General features: G+C 45.1%; 3 protein-coding genes across 15 annotated transcripts in view; 1 reads left to right on the forward strand and 2 right to left on the reverse strand.

The window, feature by feature from the left end:
- gareml (GRB2 associated, regulator of MAPK1-like) overlaps nt 1-3,409 on the reverse strand; it is a 9,863-nt gene extending 6,454 nt beyond the window's left edge. Inside the window, exons 1-2 of the mRNA XM_019891065.1 lie at nt 2,569-3,409; nt 730-870 (exon numbers count right to left, since the gene is read on the reverse strand). Of these exons, the coding sequence (XP_019746624.1) occupies nt 730-870; nt 2,569-2,680 (253 nt within the window). The 5' untranslated portion in view covers nt 2,681-3,409. The remainder of the gene's footprint in view (nt 1-729; nt 871-2,568) is intronic.
- A 62-nt stretch (nt 3,410-3,471) lies between these two features.
- atp5mj (ATP synthase membrane subunit j) lies at nt 3,472-5,030 on the reverse strand. 2 transcript variants are annotated; one of them, XM_019891066.1, is made up of 4 exons: nt 4,916-5,030; nt 4,254-4,377; nt 3,825-3,845; nt 3,472-3,584 (listed from the first exon to the last, which is right to left on the reverse strand). In XM_019891066.1, the coding sequence occupies exons 2-4, from the start codon at nt 4,375-4,377 to the stop codon at nt 3,571-3,573; spliced, it is 159 nt and encodes a 52-aa protein (XP_019746625.1). In that variant the 5' UTR covers nt 4,916-5,030; the 3' UTR covers nt 3,472-3,570. The 2 variants fall into 2 exon arrangements, with proteins under 2 accessions (XP_019746625.1, XP_019746626.1); XM_019891067.1 differs by having other exon boundaries at nt 4,254-4,379; nt 4,924-4,993.
- syne2a (spectrin repeat containing, nuclear envelope 2a) overlaps nt 4,322-16,906 on the forward strand; it is a 40,992-nt gene continuing 28,407 nt past the window's right edge. For 5 of the 12 annotated variants that reach the window (XR_002170681.1, XM_019891059.1, XM_019891058.1 and 2 more), the window contains exons 1-18: nt 7,056-7,257; nt 8,735-8,864; nt 8,971-9,836; nt 9,951-10,105; nt 10,551-10,712; nt 10,829-10,984; nt 11,095-11,330; nt 11,556-13,578; nt 13,800-14,134; nt 14,210-14,354; nt 14,519-14,719; nt 14,815-15,077; nt 15,153-15,303; nt 15,464-15,607; nt 15,712-15,840; nt 15,927-16,109; nt 16,311-16,448; nt 16,601-16,786. Coding sequence is in view for 11 of the 12 variants with exons in the window: in XM_019891059.1 (XP_019746618.1) it covers nt 9,536-9,836; nt 9,951-10,105; nt 10,551-10,712; nt 10,829-10,984; nt 11,095-11,330; nt 11,556-13,578; nt 13,800-14,134; nt 14,210-14,354; nt 14,519-14,719; nt 14,815-15,077; nt 15,153-15,303; nt 15,464-15,607; nt 15,712-15,840; nt 15,927-16,109; nt 16,311-16,448; nt 16,601-16,786 (4,908 nt within the window). In the remaining variant the exon portion in view is untranslated. The other 7 variants (XM_019891051.1, XM_019891053.1, XM_019891054.1 and 4 more) reach the window with 7 other exon arrangements.

Consider the following 16,906-nt stretch of genomic DNA (forward strand, 5'->3'; position numbering starts at 1 on the left):
ACAAAAAAAGTACTTTCCTACCATCCCACAATAAAACAATCATTTGAACTCTACTTTTCTTGTTGACACTCGACTTCATGTCATCTCTTCAGTTTTACAGAAAAAAATGCGCAAAACATTTCTTTGAAACGAGCAAATCTCGATTTCGCAGCCTTGTATCCTTAGCTCGGTCCTTTATCTGTCAATCAACCCAGTCAAGTGTTCATCTCATCATACTTCCTTCACTTGACCCCAAATGTTCTCTCATTTTTCTTCAAAAAGGAGCCAGGGAGGCGGGAGTGGTGTGAGGTGACATCAGCGCTCCTCCATCAGTCGAGGAAGCAATGAAGAGGAGGCATAAAGCTCCAGTTACACAGTGAATAATACGACTGGTCCGGCAGTCTCAAGAACGGGATGGCGGGGTTGAGCTTCGGTGAGGTCATACTGAGCAGACCCAACCCACATCCAGCATTTGCAGTCAATGAACGGGAGAGAGGGAAACTACCAGTGTTGATTTGTTGTGGCATGACGACAGATTGTCTGGAAGACAGTCTCTCACAAAAGTGAGTACACCCCTCATCCTTTTTTCTTGTATGTTCTTAGGGAGTGTGTGAAGAAATGGCTATTTGCTACAATGTAAAGAAGTCCATGTACAGTATGCATAAGACTAAATTGACCCTCCTCACCAATTACATCAACACAAAGTCATGTCTGCGTGTGCGTGTGTGTGAGAACACAGTATCCCCTCACCTTGGTATTGTAGAGGGATGTCAATCTTGGGCCCGATGACGTAATGGCCTTCTTCTAAACTATGAGCGGTCACTGTGGTCCACTGACGGCAGGAGTGGAGCAGAACCACGTCATCCTCTGACAGACCCTCAACACATTCGCCTGAGAGAAACACACACACACATCCAAAAGCATGTATAGGTTAAACGTGGCATACATTTTTTCCCCCCCAAAAGCCAAAATAAATAGCTAAGCGATGTAAAATACGAAAACTCATTCTGTAACACATACTGTACATTGAGGAATGGATGTCCATAATTACCACCGGTGACAGTTCAAAACCCCCAAATCATGCGACGCGGCTGGCAGCCCACTATTACGCTGTCAACACACACACACACAGAACTCCGCAATAGAGCCATCGTCAAGACAACGGCAGACTCCGACGGAAAGCACCAGTGCATGGTTCGATTGAGTCACACGCACACAGGCAATGAGAGCCTGACTCGTGTTTCTGTTTTCGCGACGATAGAACACAAAAGATCCGAGCGAATGTTGCAACGCTTTTGAAAAAGCAATTTCCTTCCGCAGGTGTGTTTTGCTTTGTGTGATGCCATCGCAGAAGGCTCCTAGTCATGACAGAGAAGACCACGGGCCCCACTGTTCTCGGCATGTCTGGTCTCACTGCAGCTACCTGCAAGTTTTCCCTCATCACTTCCATAAAAGTTCTCTTTCTCCTCCCGTTTTCCTTCTATCTGGTTGTTCCACTTTCTGCACGCCCAAACCATCTCAATCTGGCCTCTCTGGATTTGTCTCCAAACACTCCAGTCTGGAAACGATCCTCTTATGATAGTGTAGATGTTAATTTGTCAAAACATCCCATCTGCATGGTGATAAATATGAAATGGAAACAGCGCATGTTTATGATTGAATATGATTGAATATCATTTGCGCTGTCTGGCTGCGGAAACAAGCAACCAGCGTCGCGGGAGCGCGCCGCAAATGCAAGCAGTCGTACATTTCGATGGAGCGTGACACGGATGAGACGCGCGGTTTTCTCGACGACGCAAAGCTGGAGACTTTCCCCTTGGCGGATCTTTAGTATTCAGCGCATCCGCCGACACGTTGCATCATTTACATATGAAAAGAATTGAGCGGCACTTCAGCAGCACAACAGACACTTTGTGGCTTTTCCGGAGAAGCTCTGGACCAGAACAACTTGGACAGAACACCCACACCGCTCGTTCCCAAAGTCAAGCCCCCCGAGGTGCAGGGCGACACATTCACTTTGGAAACAAGCAGCGCATATTACAAGAAACGTACAGACGACTTTCATACAAATCGCTGGTTTAGGATTAACCTACAGAATCAAAGAACGCTGACTTTGTCACCACGTCAAAGTAGCAAAAATGAATGACGTGAGACGGAAATGTATTTGACTTTTCAAAAAAAATGTCCTTCTTGACACCTATTTTCACTATCTGTATTTAAATGGCTTTATGTTAAGTATGACACAACTAAGGAACATTTTTTAAATACGATCTGTCTAAAATAGTGTTAAAACAGCGGTTTATTTTGTAGTCTTCACCGGAAACACTAAATATTTACGCTAACTTGCCGCTATTAAAAACCCAGATTGTTAAGCTTTACACTTTAATTGCGTCGTTTTTCCAAAGTCAACATCACATGTAAACACTATAGTCTTTTAGTATTTATTTCGTTTTCCTCATTGCAACACTTGAATTGTGTTTCTTTCTTTTAACTTAACGGCGGGCAATTGTCAAAGTGACAGCACTCGCAACCTAAAAGTGATATGTTTCCTGAACGAAGTAGCACCTGCGTGACTGTAAATTCTCTTACCGTGGGCCAGGCGGACCAGAGTGGGCAGACGGAACTTGCTGACCACCGCGTCCAACGGCAGCGCAAGCGGGCTCCAGGAGATCTCCGACAGGCTCGCCGACAACTTCTCCATCCTCCCGGGTCATCACTGTGCCGGAGATGAGGAGGAGGGTTCAGATCTCGGCGGCGGTTGTTTGGATGAAGGTGAGGAGGATGGAGGTGACGGTCTGGTCGTCAAGACTTTCGCCATGTTTGAATGTGGGAGAAAAAGAGCTGCGGACTGTGTGTGCGAGCTGAGGGAGGGCGCCAGAGACCTTTTTCCACCTCCCCCACTCACATGCTTCAGTAGCAAAGTGATTTAAGTAGCAAAGCCCAATTTAAATCCCACGAGAAAAATAACATAATACGTTCTCATCCATTTTTTTAAGATGGTGCTTATAGGCGGGCACAACACATTCACCACAAATCATTCTTGCTTCTCTGTTATTGTTATTAATGCTCCTAGATGCTAATTAAAGTTTTTGTTTTGGGAGTAATTTCTGGAATGTTTTGTCTGACTTCCCGGACCTGCCACCTAACTACTTTTTGTCAAACCAGTACGAGTATTACTATTCACAAGTTCTCACAGACGCATGTTGTACTTTGGATATACAAAATTAAATTTACCATTACGACAAAATCGTGCAAGCACCGTTCTTTGTTGATGCAAATGACGATTCACCAATGTGTCAAACTGCTGCAGTACAGTGTGAAATACCGCCATGGAGGACTAACTCAATGTCAGATTATTTTTGTCTTCAGTCTTGCTGCCTGGTATCTGCAATCTCCACAAGAACCGAGACCGTTAACCTATTTTCTGTAGTGTCTGTATGAACTTTACAAGCAGAGGGGAAAATATCACTCATGAAAACAAAAGCAAAGAAGTTTGTTCACTGACAACTTTATTAGATCCATATTAACAAGATGTCCAATGTGAATGGGGGTAACTTTACAGCAGGAGGGGTTGGTCAGAAGTGGAAAACCCTAATGTGCTGGCTCTGCAAAAAGAAATACAAATTGAATTAGTCCATGAAAAAAATAATATAAATAATTGGATTCGCTTTTGTGACACCGACATCTAGAGGGGAATTCATGTAACTGCACACTGGTTGAGAAAAAAAATCCCAAAATGTCCGTTTATAAAATAATTTAATAACATGAATTTTTAAAGTGTACTTCACAGATCACTCACCAAAATAAACCACAACAATCACATTTTCAGACGTTTGGATACTTACTGTCCTTCACTGCTTTCTTGCCTACAATGAAAGAAAATGAAAAGTTTGTCACTAATTCACACCAGTAAGATGCAACATGTTCTACCACAATGACATAGTTCTGATTAAAAATGGTATATTTCAGGGGTGTCACACTCCGGTCTGCATGGGCATAATAATTATCTCTGCAGGAACGTGATACCGACCCTGCTCATTTGAATCAGGTGTGTTGCACTAGGAAGAGATGGAAGATATGCAGCGAAGTGGCCCTGAAGGATCAGAGTTTGACACCCCGGGTCTCTTAGATGACTACAAAGCTTCTTTAGGTAGATTTTAGGGTTATCTTCTGCAATATATTATGTATGCATGTAACATTGCATTTCTCCCATGTATGTACTCCTCCCAATACATGAAAGTAACTTGCACAGCCAGCAAGAAATTTTGACTCACCTCCATAGGAGATTTTGTAGTAGAGGTACGTCATGATGCCAACACCGACCCACATTTCTTGATAGGCCTTGGTGTAGTAAGGGCTCATTTTGGCCCACCAATTTGCAAACATGCGTCCAGCCATCTGCAAGAGGAAGCAACAACAGAAACGTAAGTAACGTCTTCAGTTACGTTTATTGTGTTTAAAGGGCGACTTTATCACTTTTTTTTTTGAAGGGGAGCAGAATCTGAAATTTTATTTTAAATCCATAACTCAGAAGATTACTGCTTATTCATCAAAATGTATAGTGCATTTGATCACATGATATTTGACCGTCAATTGTATCAATTCTCAGTAAACAGAATGTAAAGCTAAGAATGCTTTACATATATTTGAAGACTATTTCTGTCATTTGTTAGTGGCCAAGTTTTTTATTTGTACAAGATGACGACGAAGCATGCAGCTCATGTGGAATCAATTTAACGTCTCACTAACTTCACATCTGTTCTCTGAAGCATAGCTAAAGCTAAAGTAGCGATTACTAGCTGTAGGCTAACAAGACGAGCTAACTAATCACGCCAATGAATATAACACGTATTTTATTATAAAGCTTTCACTTCATAATAAATGTTAACCACCAACGCAATGCATGACTAAACGAGTTACAATATTGAGATAGCACCTTTCTGTTTGTTACCGAGCAGAAGGAAGGTCAAGCTAGCACCAGTCTCCTGACGTCAAAGTCGTGGTGGTAAAGCTTCTTCTACTCAAAATGACGCAGTTTACCTCTTGAGTTTGTTTGCACTGCGCCATCTAGCGGACAATTTACCCACTAACACTTAACCGCTTTACTCAGAGCTGCAAAATAATGCCTGAATATGTGTATTTTCTGTTCTGCCAAGAAGTTTCATAGCTAGTCTACCCACGAATTCTATTAATTTTTCTAAATTGTTATGATTCGTGATATGTTTGTCTATGTTTGAAAACAGTGATCATTCACATAGTCAGACTATGACTCATTCAGGCGCACAACGGCTCCACCCACAATTGCCTACCTGCATGAGAGAACTCGATTACATTGATTCATATTCATGAATAGTCTTTCCCTCCGCTGCAAACAGACATCTTGTATGAATAGAATAGTCTTTCCCTCCGCTGCAAACAGACATCTTGGCAATTGGTCATGTGCAGTAGTTCAAAACGGCTGTAGGTGTAGATCTGCTTTTTGGGGTCATGATGAGTGAAAATGCATTTCATTATCATTCCAATTTGTGTTAGTGCAGAACAGGATTATACGACTTGATTTAAGACTTGCTTCTTAGCCCTAGTGATTACTTGAATGTATTCACTTGAAATTCACAGGTGAGTCTACGTCACTGGTTTATTTGCCACAATAGCGTGATACGTGTAGTACTCCAGACGTGACTTGCACAGGATGTCACTTTACTCTCACCTCCGACAACATCAATTGCCTTCAATAAAGCCTCAGATGGGGAATATTTTGACTCTCTGAACATCTGTTGCGGTCACGAAAGGTCAAAAAGGATGCAACACACTGCAGTGAGTGAGTGGAATTCTGTTGCTCTCTCAGAACCAATCAACAAAAAATGTTAACACCTATAATTACAAAGTTACAATTTCAAATTATTCAATAACAATGTATCATAGTATATAGTGATTATATGACAATCATAGTTTAGGGTTAAAAGTTCTTTGAAATCTTTGAATGAGTTTACGATGACGGTTTGACACCTTTTTGGGTGTACAAGCAATCCATAATAACCTTTATTGTAGCCTTTATTGATCCAAGGCACCCGTTTTACATTTGAACAATTTCATGGCACACCACCAAATAAAAACGGCCACAAAAAGTATGACGACAAATTTACTTCTGGGCCTGTTTAGTTGAACACAAAGGTGATTCTATAGTTGAAGGACGGAGGATAACCAAAATGGATGTCTTTAAATTAAATAGTGAATTTCAACTCCATTCAAGTAACTCTTAACTCGTCACATTCTCACAAACGCTAATAATGGTTGGTTGAAAAAGGTGTGCAGTGTGGCAAGTTTTACTTGTTTCGTGAAGTTGTGTTTCTGCCCGGCCACAAAAAGTGTGTGTGTGTGTGTGTGTGTGTGTGTGTGTGTGTGTGTGTGTGTGTGTGTGTGTGTGTGTGTGTGTGTGTGTGTGTGTGTGAAAACGCCCAAGTCTTTATTTCAACATGTTCACACCTGCATTCATCCTGCATGTGTGTTGTTGGAGGCTACAGAAAGCGTGTGAGCATTTGGAATAATATTTGCATTGCTGCAAAGAGAGTATGAAAGAGAAATTTGGAAATACACCAGCAACGGTATTTTAAATTATTTTTTAAATCCAGTCGAGCAGGTACACAGTATGCGTTACATAGACTATATTTGTGCACTTGGTACTCTAATTGCACGGCAACTAAAATATATAATCACATTTTGGCACTGTCTATGCATTTGTTTTGGGGGGGGGGTCCCACAGGGTGAGAAATGAGCCTATCATTTAGCTTTTGTCACTTTTACAGCTCAATTCATCAGAGAAATCCTGGCAAAAAAAGAACGCCACAACTTTCAAAGCAACATAACAGGTGGAAGCTTTGAAGAGACACGAAGCACCGTCAAGGAGGTGACTGGGGCAAGCTCGATTAGCGTGTTATTGTGTCACGTATGGGTGTGTTCACACGGATCTGTTGTTTCTATTTTTCCCTTATTTGTTTCCACTTGCTCACTAAGGAGTGTCCGTTTGTTGCTTTTAATCATTTTGGACAAGCCCAATCTGCTGTGGAGGTGTGTTTCGTAAACCGCACGCGGTTCAATACAGTGTTGTTCGTTTGTTTCACCAATAGATTCAAGGGCAAAGGACAACTTTAAGAACAGATCCATCACGTCAGCCAGCAAGCGTTCGAAGGAGACGACCTGAAACGGGAAATCCAAGACTCCAGTCAGCAAACAAAACAGAGGGCGGAAGGCGGCCCTGCAGACTGTTCGACCTTGTCTGAGGTGAGTGAGCTGAAGCAGACTGATCACACGAACTCAGAAAATGGCACTCGATACTATGCAGACCTGATGTCAGAATTCTAATGATGTGCAGTGTTTTCCAACCAGGAGTGTCTGAGCTCACTGCAGGCGGTACGTGAAGACCAATAACCTGTGGCACAGCTGTGCCAAAATCACAACAGCCTTGCGCCAGCCAAATAGTCTCATTAAAGCTTAGATGAATGATGAAAAGAAACTGAAACTGCGGTAGTGGGTCTGAATTTTAGTCTTCCTGATACATGGATTTGAAGTTTAAATGCCTGTTTAAAGTCGCTCCATTTTCTTTCAGGTAAATGTTATGAGTGATATAATTTTTTTCCCCTTTTATTTTGATTCCCATTTAAAAAAAATGTATATCAATAATTGTCAAGGAAAAATATTGAATTTTTGTTATGTAAAGACAATAGCTAAGAATGACATTTTCACATTAAGAAAACCAAATACAGCAAAGCAACAGAGATGGAAAAACATGGAGACAAGTCAGTCTTGAATGGAGCCCCCGCTCACCCTGTCTGCTACGTACAACGATACGTTACTATGACAACTAGAGGTGAATGCTCCGGCGGATAGAAAATCGAGCAGAGTATAGACAAATTAAAAGCATCATTTGTGTTTTTCGCTTCTGAAGTCAGCACGAGGTACCAATTTCTCCCCGTCAATTTTGTGTGTGGTGCATGCAGCGGACATCACCAAAAGCAAATACTCTCACAACACTTGTGGTGTGATTTGCATTTGCAAGTTCCTGAAATTGCCAGCTCTCAAAAACCCTGAGCAACGTTTGAAATCTCCAGAACCATCACAATCGTCTTGTTGTGCATCACTCGGCGGTCCTTCTTTCTGCTTCAGCAGTCTTTAGCAACAAGAGCTTGTGGAACTTTCCAAATTCAGTGACGCCAACGACAGGAGCACATGTGAAAGCGAGTCTGGGCTCCACCAGGATGCAAGTCCACTGCAATAGCACTTGATGGCGCTAGAAGCCGACGTCCACTTTAAACAGCACAATTCAGGTGTCATGGATCTGTTTGTGACCAACAGGTGGCACTGGAGGGTCTCTGCCTGCAGCTGCACACCTGTCCCAAATTGTGTACTGTAATTCGTTGTCACTTGATGCCCGACCGCTTTGTGTCGGGTCATCGTTTCGGTTTGTCTCCGTCATGCTTTCTGTTGCTGTGTCTATTACTGTTAGTTTTTTGCTTCGGCCATGGTTTTTGTTTGATACTTTGGACTCTTTTTGTGTTCAGGACTTTGTTCTTCTTCATGCAAACCGTGACATTAAGAATGCAATGCAAGTAGGAAGTGGACATGTGACTTCTGTTTGCCACTTCAAACCCTGCGCAATGTTCAACGTTACCACACTACATAATTTGTGTTCTGTTTGAAGAAATCTGTGCATCAGAATATATCAGTTAAAGAGCAATAATCGAGGATTTTCTTTTCTCAGGATTGTGATGCAAGGTTGAAGGGCCTGGCCTCTGGAGTATCTGAACCGAAAGGGACTGCAGAGTCTCAAAACAAATGCTTCCAGCAGATAGCAACATCACTCTGCAGAAAATTCATGACGGCCTTGACAGGTACCGCAAGGTCCCGAACCGCAGCATCCGGTTCTCAAAAGAATTTAGTGGGATCACATCTAAACTTCCGTTGTCTCCCCCCCCCCGCCCCCACCTTATGTTCTAGCTGTAAACTGAAGGTCCGTTTATCAACGAGAGAAACAGAGCTGTGTTGACAACATGACTGATGGGGTGAAGCAGGTCTTCAGCCAGCTACAATTTAGGAGCCAAACAGTTCAAGCACAACCATCCCACCCGAGCCAGGTAATAGCACCAAACGAGAGCCAATTTTGTACTGATTGCATGTAATGTGTTGAAACAAAAATCATCCATTACTGACCATGAACACAAAAATACTTGACTCATCTGAGAGGAAGTCCGGGTGTTTTGGTTACGCCAAGTAAACCTAAAAGCCGAGAGTCAAAATGCTTTGCGTTTCGTCATGCCGTTTCTGTACCTTGAGTGGTATATTTTATGCCCTTATTCATGAACAGTATTTACGTTCTAAACTCATGTCCGTAGTTATGCCCCTTGAGATACATGTTCTGACTTAACCCCTCGACCGTCATCTTGTTTTTCCCGCGTCCTAATATTTCCCAATCTAAAGCTACGAGGCCCTCAGAAGTGTTAAAAAAAAACGCAGCGTCTTGCAGTCTCTTGGGCCAGCAGATGACACCAACAAATATTTTCCAATGAAATGTCCATCCTCAGAAAGGTCAAATAAGGCAAGACGAGCAAACTATCCGGAAACCTTGAAGATAACTGATACAGAAAAATCCCTGAAGGCTGGAGGAACCCCAAAGGCCATCTTTATGACTGCGATGGAGAGGCTCGATGAATCCTCAGATGGAGGTTCGAATGGCGCTCTGTTTTGTGAGGGAGCAGAGCGCGAGAGTGACAGCGTGGTCACAATTGTGCAGCGAAAATCGGCACTGGACGAGCCTGAATCAGATGTGTCTCGTGTGTCCTCACCAAATGGAAACATTAAAAGCCGTAAGTCAAAATCGACTGCAAATCAACAATCTCAGCAAACCAAGTCTCGGGGGTGTAGTCGGGAGGGGGCACATTGTGTGGCTTCATTGGACATTTTAATCTTGCTGATTTCAGATGCAAAAAAGCCATTTCCGCATGCCAAACAAGAAGAGATTACAGATTGCAGTCACCCTGGGGGGCAAACACACTGCTATAAATATTTGATCCCCAAAAGATGCAACGATTCTTCCATGGCTGAAGTATCTTTGGAGGCCCAGGGGACGGCAAAAGTAAGTTGTTATTTTTTTTTTGTCTTTTGCCTGTGGCTTTGCATTTTGAAAGGGTACCCCATTAAGCAGTCGTGTCGAAATCTCTCAACGTGGCCTCTCGACTCGTCGTGTAAACTGCAGCTTTTGCCGACTATTGTGTGGGCTGTTCTCTTCCGAAAAGCGTATTTAAAAAAACGCTTCGATTTTTACATTCACATGCCGTGTGTGGTGCATGCTCATGCTGCCTTCTCATTTAATTGACGAGCTCATAATCTTCCGTCCCCAGGCCCGAGGCGTACTGTTCCACACTTTGCAAATTCTTGCGTTCACTGTACTGACTCGCCTGGCTACTGTCAACACGCTAACATGAACAGGAAGCGCTGTTATCTGAGGCCAAACAGGAACAGAATTTGCCTTTTTTTTGGGAGGGGGTGACCCTGCCCGTGCTTTTATGTGCATCGCTTAGGTCGGATTAGAGATGTCCTCTGATGTGAGGTTGGAAAAGCCGCCATTTGACCAGGAGGGCACTTGCGAATCCCCGGGACATCCCTGGTCCAAACGCGGCTCCACCATGCAGGGCCTTTTGTCCGAGATCCAAGACATGGTCGAAAGAAACGACATTATAAATGTGAGTGTTTACTCTTGAATAACTTGACCCTATTTTCTCAACTTGTCTCATTTTCATTCTGTTTCTTACTCCTTCGTTGTGTCGCAAGTTGCATTGACATTTAGTTGATGTTGTAGAGGACGACGCGCTTGGATTTAAACTGGTACCTTCGGTCTTCACCAAGTGAGGCGGAGATCAGACTGATCAGAGCAGTCCAAAATGTGCTGGCTTGTCGATATCTGCCAGCCCAGCTGGATGTTGCGGCTATGGCCAGACAACTGGAGAAGGCGGAGGTAGGGAGTCATTTTTACGCATTACGCTATTCATCTCGGTGTATGAATAGATTGTAATTTTTTGTATTGAATGCCCCCCACTCACAAAATTTTCATTCCGGCTACTGCAGGCTTACAAGCAACGTGTGCTGGACCAAGTTGCTCTGATGAAAAGTAGCAGTTCTTCTCAATCTTATGCTCCAAATGTCTTGAAAAGACTGCAAGCCCAGTGGACTTCTGCGCTGCTGGACGCCTCGGCCACAGTGCAAGTCAAAACGGCCCAGCTGGGGGAAGCCAAACAGTATCGCAAACAGCTCGAGACAATCAAAGCTTTCCTGCGTCAAGTCGATACTGAGAAGAATAACTTGTGAGTAATGAGGAAAATAAAAAAAAAAAAAAGATTCCATCCATGCAGCTGAGTCCTCCCCGCCTAGGGATGTTGGAACCTGTGATTTGATTTTATGCTTCTCTAGCAATTGTACGACTAAGTCAACTTTAGCGTCACCATGTTTGAAGGCTAACTCTTGCCAACTCTGTCACGTTAACGTATGCGTCGTCTTGATATCATTTTGCTTTCTTTCTTTTCTTCAAGAGGCGCCTTGGGAAGCAGTGCTCTCCAAGCTGAAAAACTCCGCTCCTTGCTGCAAACCTTGAAAGGAAAGGAAGAAATGTGGCAGGGGCTCCATGCGTCGAGCAGCCAGTTGGCCGTCCACTTGAGCGATGCCGAAAGCTCGGGTGCTCTTCTCGCTCAGCTTGGAGATGTGCAAGATGAGTGGAGACTTTTGAGCGGAAGTATCAAGAGAGCCCTGTGTCAGGCAGCTAATTCGTCCCGTCAATCATCCGCCCTGATGAAAGAGGCTCAACGGCTTAAAGACAAGATTGAAGCGATTCAGGAATCCGTGGAGTCCCGTGGCAAAGGTCACGGCACCAAAAACACGTTAGAACTTTTTGGTTTGAGCGAAGACCTCAAAATGTGTCACCAGCTGCATGCGCATCTACAATCTTTCTCAGATGCTCTTTTCCAAACCGGTATAGGTCAGAACGAGAAGGACAGCATTACACGTGACCTTGAAGAATTGAGGACCTTACTGGAGACTACCAAAATCCAGGCTGACCCCTCCATACTTGACGCTGATGCTAACAAGCAGTTCCAAGAATGCATCGCGTGGGCAAAACGGATGGAATACCACATCAGCATTGGCAAAAAGTTGTCTCTTTTCCCCGAAGAAGCTCGAATTCAGATTGATCAAATCAGGAAATATCAGACGGATATCGTCATCAGAAGGTCCGAGATGCAACGACAACAAACGGGGCGGGAAACCTCTGACGCGGACAATGAGGACTACGCCCAAGGGTCAGAAGTCGTCGAAGAGCTCTACGAAGCGCTCACTGAAAACTTGGAGGATGTTCTTGACGCGATGATGAACAATCTCCAGGAGAGGGAGGAATTGTTAGATCACCTTGACGGCATCGACACGTGGCTCGTCGAAACAAACGCCAACAGAGACGCCCGTGCTTATGCGGAGAACGTTTCCAGAGTTGACGTCAGCTCGCTCGAGAGCAAGCGAAAGCATCACCAAGGAGTCGCCGAGGATATCGAGTGTCATCTAAATCTGGTCGATTCTTTGGAGAAAAGGTGCCAGGTCATAGCAGAAGGTCTGAGCCCCGGAGAGAGCCGTTACCTTGTCAACAGGCTCTCGGCCATCTGGACGCAATTTGATGGCTTGCTGGCACAAGAGAGTGCAACCAGCTGGCATTTGGAGGAGCTGATTCATGAGCGTACCTCTTCCGGTGAGGAGCTGTCTACCATCGAGCGTAGCTTAAAGAACATCTCCTCTTCTTTGGACCAACATCATTTCCCCATGACGCAGGAAACCGTTTTAACGATTGCACTGGTGAAGCACATGCTCATGGAACATCAGTGTCAAGTGCAAGAGATTCAACACTGCCTGGAGAGCGAGCGCAGCGCTCTGCTCTGCACCGTTGGAGAACTGCAAGACAGGTGCAAGGTTCTGAGTTTTCACGCTTTTGAGCAAGACAAATATCTGCAACTGAAGAAGCAAATGGAGGATTCAAGGGACGTGTCCCAAGAGCAAATCCAGCAGGCGAAAGACGGAACGTTAAGTTTGGGTGAGAGGTTCAAACGTTGCCAGGCGCTCTTGGTCGACCTCCCGCTGATGAAGACGCGCTGTCAAGAAGCGGCGGAGCAACTGGAGGTGATCGCTCCGGAGCTGCGCCCAACGGAGGTGGATTTGGAGAGGCGGAGCATTAGCGGCGCTGTAGCGGCGTTTGCTTCTTCGGAGCAGGCTGCCACGGATGAGATGAAACATTTAGAGGGCGAGCTTCTTCTGGGCCTGCGCTTTTCCTCCGAGCTTCCCGCCTTGACGGAATTCTTCCGAAGAACGGCACGAGAGCTGCGGGGTGCGGAACCAGTCGGTCCCGATGAAAGCGCCGTCGATGTCGCCCTGCAAAGGCGATGGGTGATGTGGAGAAACATGGAGTCTGCGATGCGCCTGTTGCGCGCTCTGGCTCGGAAAGAGGAAATTGACTTCAAGAGCCGCAGTGATTTACATTTACTGGGTGATTCAACCATGCAGGAATGTCATTTACAGATGGTGAGTCGAGAGAACATGAATGCGGTGCAACCTTGAAGGTCCAACACGACCACTCGAGCTGCAAAATGATCAGATTGGAACAAACAAGTTTCCGATAAGTAACACAATCGAAAATTTCAAGTTGGGTGACCTCTCGGGTTTTTGCCACCATATTTGAGCTTTCAGGTTTTCGGAGTGAATTGTGAGTCTCAACAGATCTTTTTGGAATTTGTATTCAACAGGAGTGTTTATCCAAGACTCGAGAATCCTTGAAAGATTACCAGTGGGCTGCTCAGGGAGCCATCAACTTTCTTCACAATGCTGAGATCACATTTTTATCAGCTCCCGGTGGCTTCCTTGACTGTACGGAGGAACAGACTCAGACGCAACAGGCCATCGAAGCTCTGGAAGAAGGATTTGTTGCCCATATCCAGCATCTTGTTGAACTGGTGCCTCAGCAAGTCTGCCTTTCCTGCTCGGAGACTCAAGATCTGCACATTGGCATCTTGAGTCAATTGTTAGTGGGAAGGGCCGTGCTGGAGGCTCAGGCTCAGCTCAGACTGGAGTCCTTGCAGAGGTACTGGCTCGGTTATTAGGCCTTTTTTTTCTCCAGTTTTTTTTTTTAAAGGCAAGTGCGAAAACTCTGTTTCAGATGTGAACTTCGACAACAAAGCCACAGGGTTTGTCACAAAGACATGCGGCGGCGTCTTCTTGATTTTGAAGCAAAGCTTTCGGCCTGTGCGGCGCAAGAAGTGACGTCCTATGAAAAATGTCTGGCGCAACACAAAAGGTGTAAGGTAGGCACCGTAAGCCAGATGTGGCATCGCTCCAGTTGCACCTCGTGCATGAGTTGAAATGTTAACGCAGTTTCGAACCCAAGCTTGGACACCGGAGGCTTTCCTAAAATTCATATTGCGCTTTTCAAGACGCCACCAGATTCTTTTTGTTCTCTCCATTAAAGCACTTGATGGAGGGTGTCTGCGACCTCGCTAGGAAGATTGAAGAGCTCCGAGAAAGATGTCCCGTGCAGGGATGTGGCATTGGAAAGGATGGAGAGCTCGGCGCCCTCTGGAGGCGCTGGGTATCACTGCGGTGCGGTGTTGGTCTGCTCATGGCACAAGCAGATCAGAGACTCGAGGAATGGGAGGATATCACAACTAGTGTAAGTCTCGCGAAACCTATCATGCAAATACTCCTTGAAAGCGATGACAATCAACCTTTGTGGGAATTTTAGATTTGATAAATATTCGTCTATAGGTGGAACAGTGCTGCACCTCATTGTCGAGACTCCAGGCCGAGGTTCCTGACTCCTCCGCTCTCGTGTTCACACAAGATGAACTCCAGAAGCTTCTGGCCCAGGCAGAGCTGCAGGAGGTTGGTCTAGAACGAGAGAGGCAAACTTTGGCTACACTGGAGCACCGCCTGGAGCATGTCTTGAGCTTGACTACTTCCAAAGATCCCGCAAGTCTGCCAGGGACTTTTGGTGAAACCCTTGTGAAGATTCGAGAAAATGTCAAACGGTTAGTTCGGTACAGAACATCTTGATATTACTTTCATAGCAGACGTATGGGGGAAAAAAAACATGTTCTCTACAGTTTGGAGGAAAGGAATCTCCATGTGATTGCTGCTGCCCAGATCAAGGCGAGGGAAAGAAAGCAGTTTGAGGAGAGGATAGGACAGGTGGAGAAGAGCATGTGCACTATTCTTCCCTTGCTGGGCAACGAAATGGGTTCAGCAAAGCACCAGGTGAGTTTTTTTTTTTTTTTTTTTTTTTAGACAGCACTGTGTCCTTAAAAGTATTTTGATTATTTTGCCACATGAGAAGCGAAAAACACTATTTTCTTTTTATTTTAATTTTTTTCCTCTCTCCTGGCCTTCATTTTCGCCTTCATTTTCACTCTGAAAGGAGCTCACAAAGGATCTGTCCAATCAGAAAGTTAACCTAAAAGGGATCCTGGACGGCGTGCTGGAGCGATATGCTGAGATTCCAGCTGATATTGACCAGCGAATGCAAACTCTTCAAGAGTCTGTGGAGGAAGCTGAAAGAAAGGTCTCGCTTCACAATGAACAACATCCTCAATCATGTCATGATCTCCGAACCAAACTCTCACAGTGTTTGTGTGTGTGTCCATTCCCATCTGGCCTTTTCTGCAGCTAGAGCAGAGCGTGTCCGTTCAAAAACTGGCTTGCCAAGTGACAGAGTTGATCTCTGACCTGGACCAAGTGAAATCATCTCTGGGGCAAAAGAGCTCCACTGTCGCCGAGGCCCAACGTGCTCTCAAGGTGAGTGAGTGAGCGTCACGCGTTTGCCTCACTGGGTGAACGGCATCTCGCGAACTTGACTTGTCAATCAAATGTGTTTTTCCAAGCACGTGTGGGACGAATTGGACTCGTGTCACAGTCGCTTGATGCTCCTGGAGAGCGAGGTGCAGGATCTGGTGGAGGAACAATCAGAGCAAGCTCAGCTGTTTATGGACCAGCTGACGCGGCCGCTGCAGCTTTACCAAGATGCGGTGCAGACGGCTGAGCATCGCACCGCTTTCCTGAGCAAGGTTCGGCACGTGCCATTTTTGGACAAAGTAATCGGGATATACAGGAACTTCCTGTCTTCTGGACAGACTTAGTAAAGAGCTGTCACGGTGATATCGGCCCTTGTGGCCCACAACCTTTGTTGTGGTCCATTCCAAAAGGGTTGGATCGGTTTGGGGGGGAAGTAGAATTCCTCAAAGAATTTGGCTTCGTTTGTGGTCTAGATCCCGGCCTCTCTTCAAGAGTTCGAAGACCTCCTGTGCGGTGCCACTTGTTGGTTTGACGAGGCCCAGGCATGGCTGAGCACTCCCTGCTCTTTGCCGACATCCAAAGGCCTCCAGAATCATGCCAAGACCCTGCAGGTTCGTGACGACAAGCATTTATATCGCAAACGTTCCTCTGCTTGCTCTGCTCCCGCATGCAAAAATGTAACATGCTAGCTTTACAACTAAACAGACGCGCCTTTTTTAATGTGATTCTCTACACCATGATTTGTTGTCATCTACGCTCGCAGCTGGTCCTGGATGACTCGGCGAGAATCAGGAACACGCTGAAGGATTTCCGGCCAGTGCTCGCTGAGATTTCTGCCGTGTGTGATCTCAGTGCGCAGGAGGAGAGGATGGACAGCACCGAGCGACAGGTTGAAAAGATGCAAAAGAGCATTCTCGAGCCAATGGAGCAGCACAAGCAGGCTGTTGAGGTATATTATACATATTTATAAACCCCATATTGGCCGAGCACATGACTTTCAGGAGTGAATCTGCTCGATTTAAGCAACTCTTGACATAAAAGCCCGAGCACTGAATTTTTTGCCGTCACC

This window comes from Hippocampus comes, unplaced genomic scaffold, assembly GCF_001891065.2.
Source record: "Hippocampus comes isolate QL1 unplaced genomic scaffold, H_comes_QL1_v1.1 scaffold174, whole genome shotgun sequence".
Lineage (NCBI taxonomy): Eukaryota > Metazoa > Chordata > Actinopteri > Syngnathiformes > Syngnathidae > Hippocampus > Hippocampus comes.

Excerpts from the sequence above, each read along its gene's own strand:
- atp5mj (XM_019891066.1), bottom strand. The coding sequence starts at position 4,377 with ATGGCTGGACGCATGTTTGCAAATTGGTGGGCCAAAATGAGCCCTTAC. Across the intron at positions 3,846-4,253 it reads CTACAAAATCTCCTATGGAG|GCAAGAAAGCAGTGAAGGAC; the intron begins GTGAGTCAAAAT and ends CTTTCATTGTAG.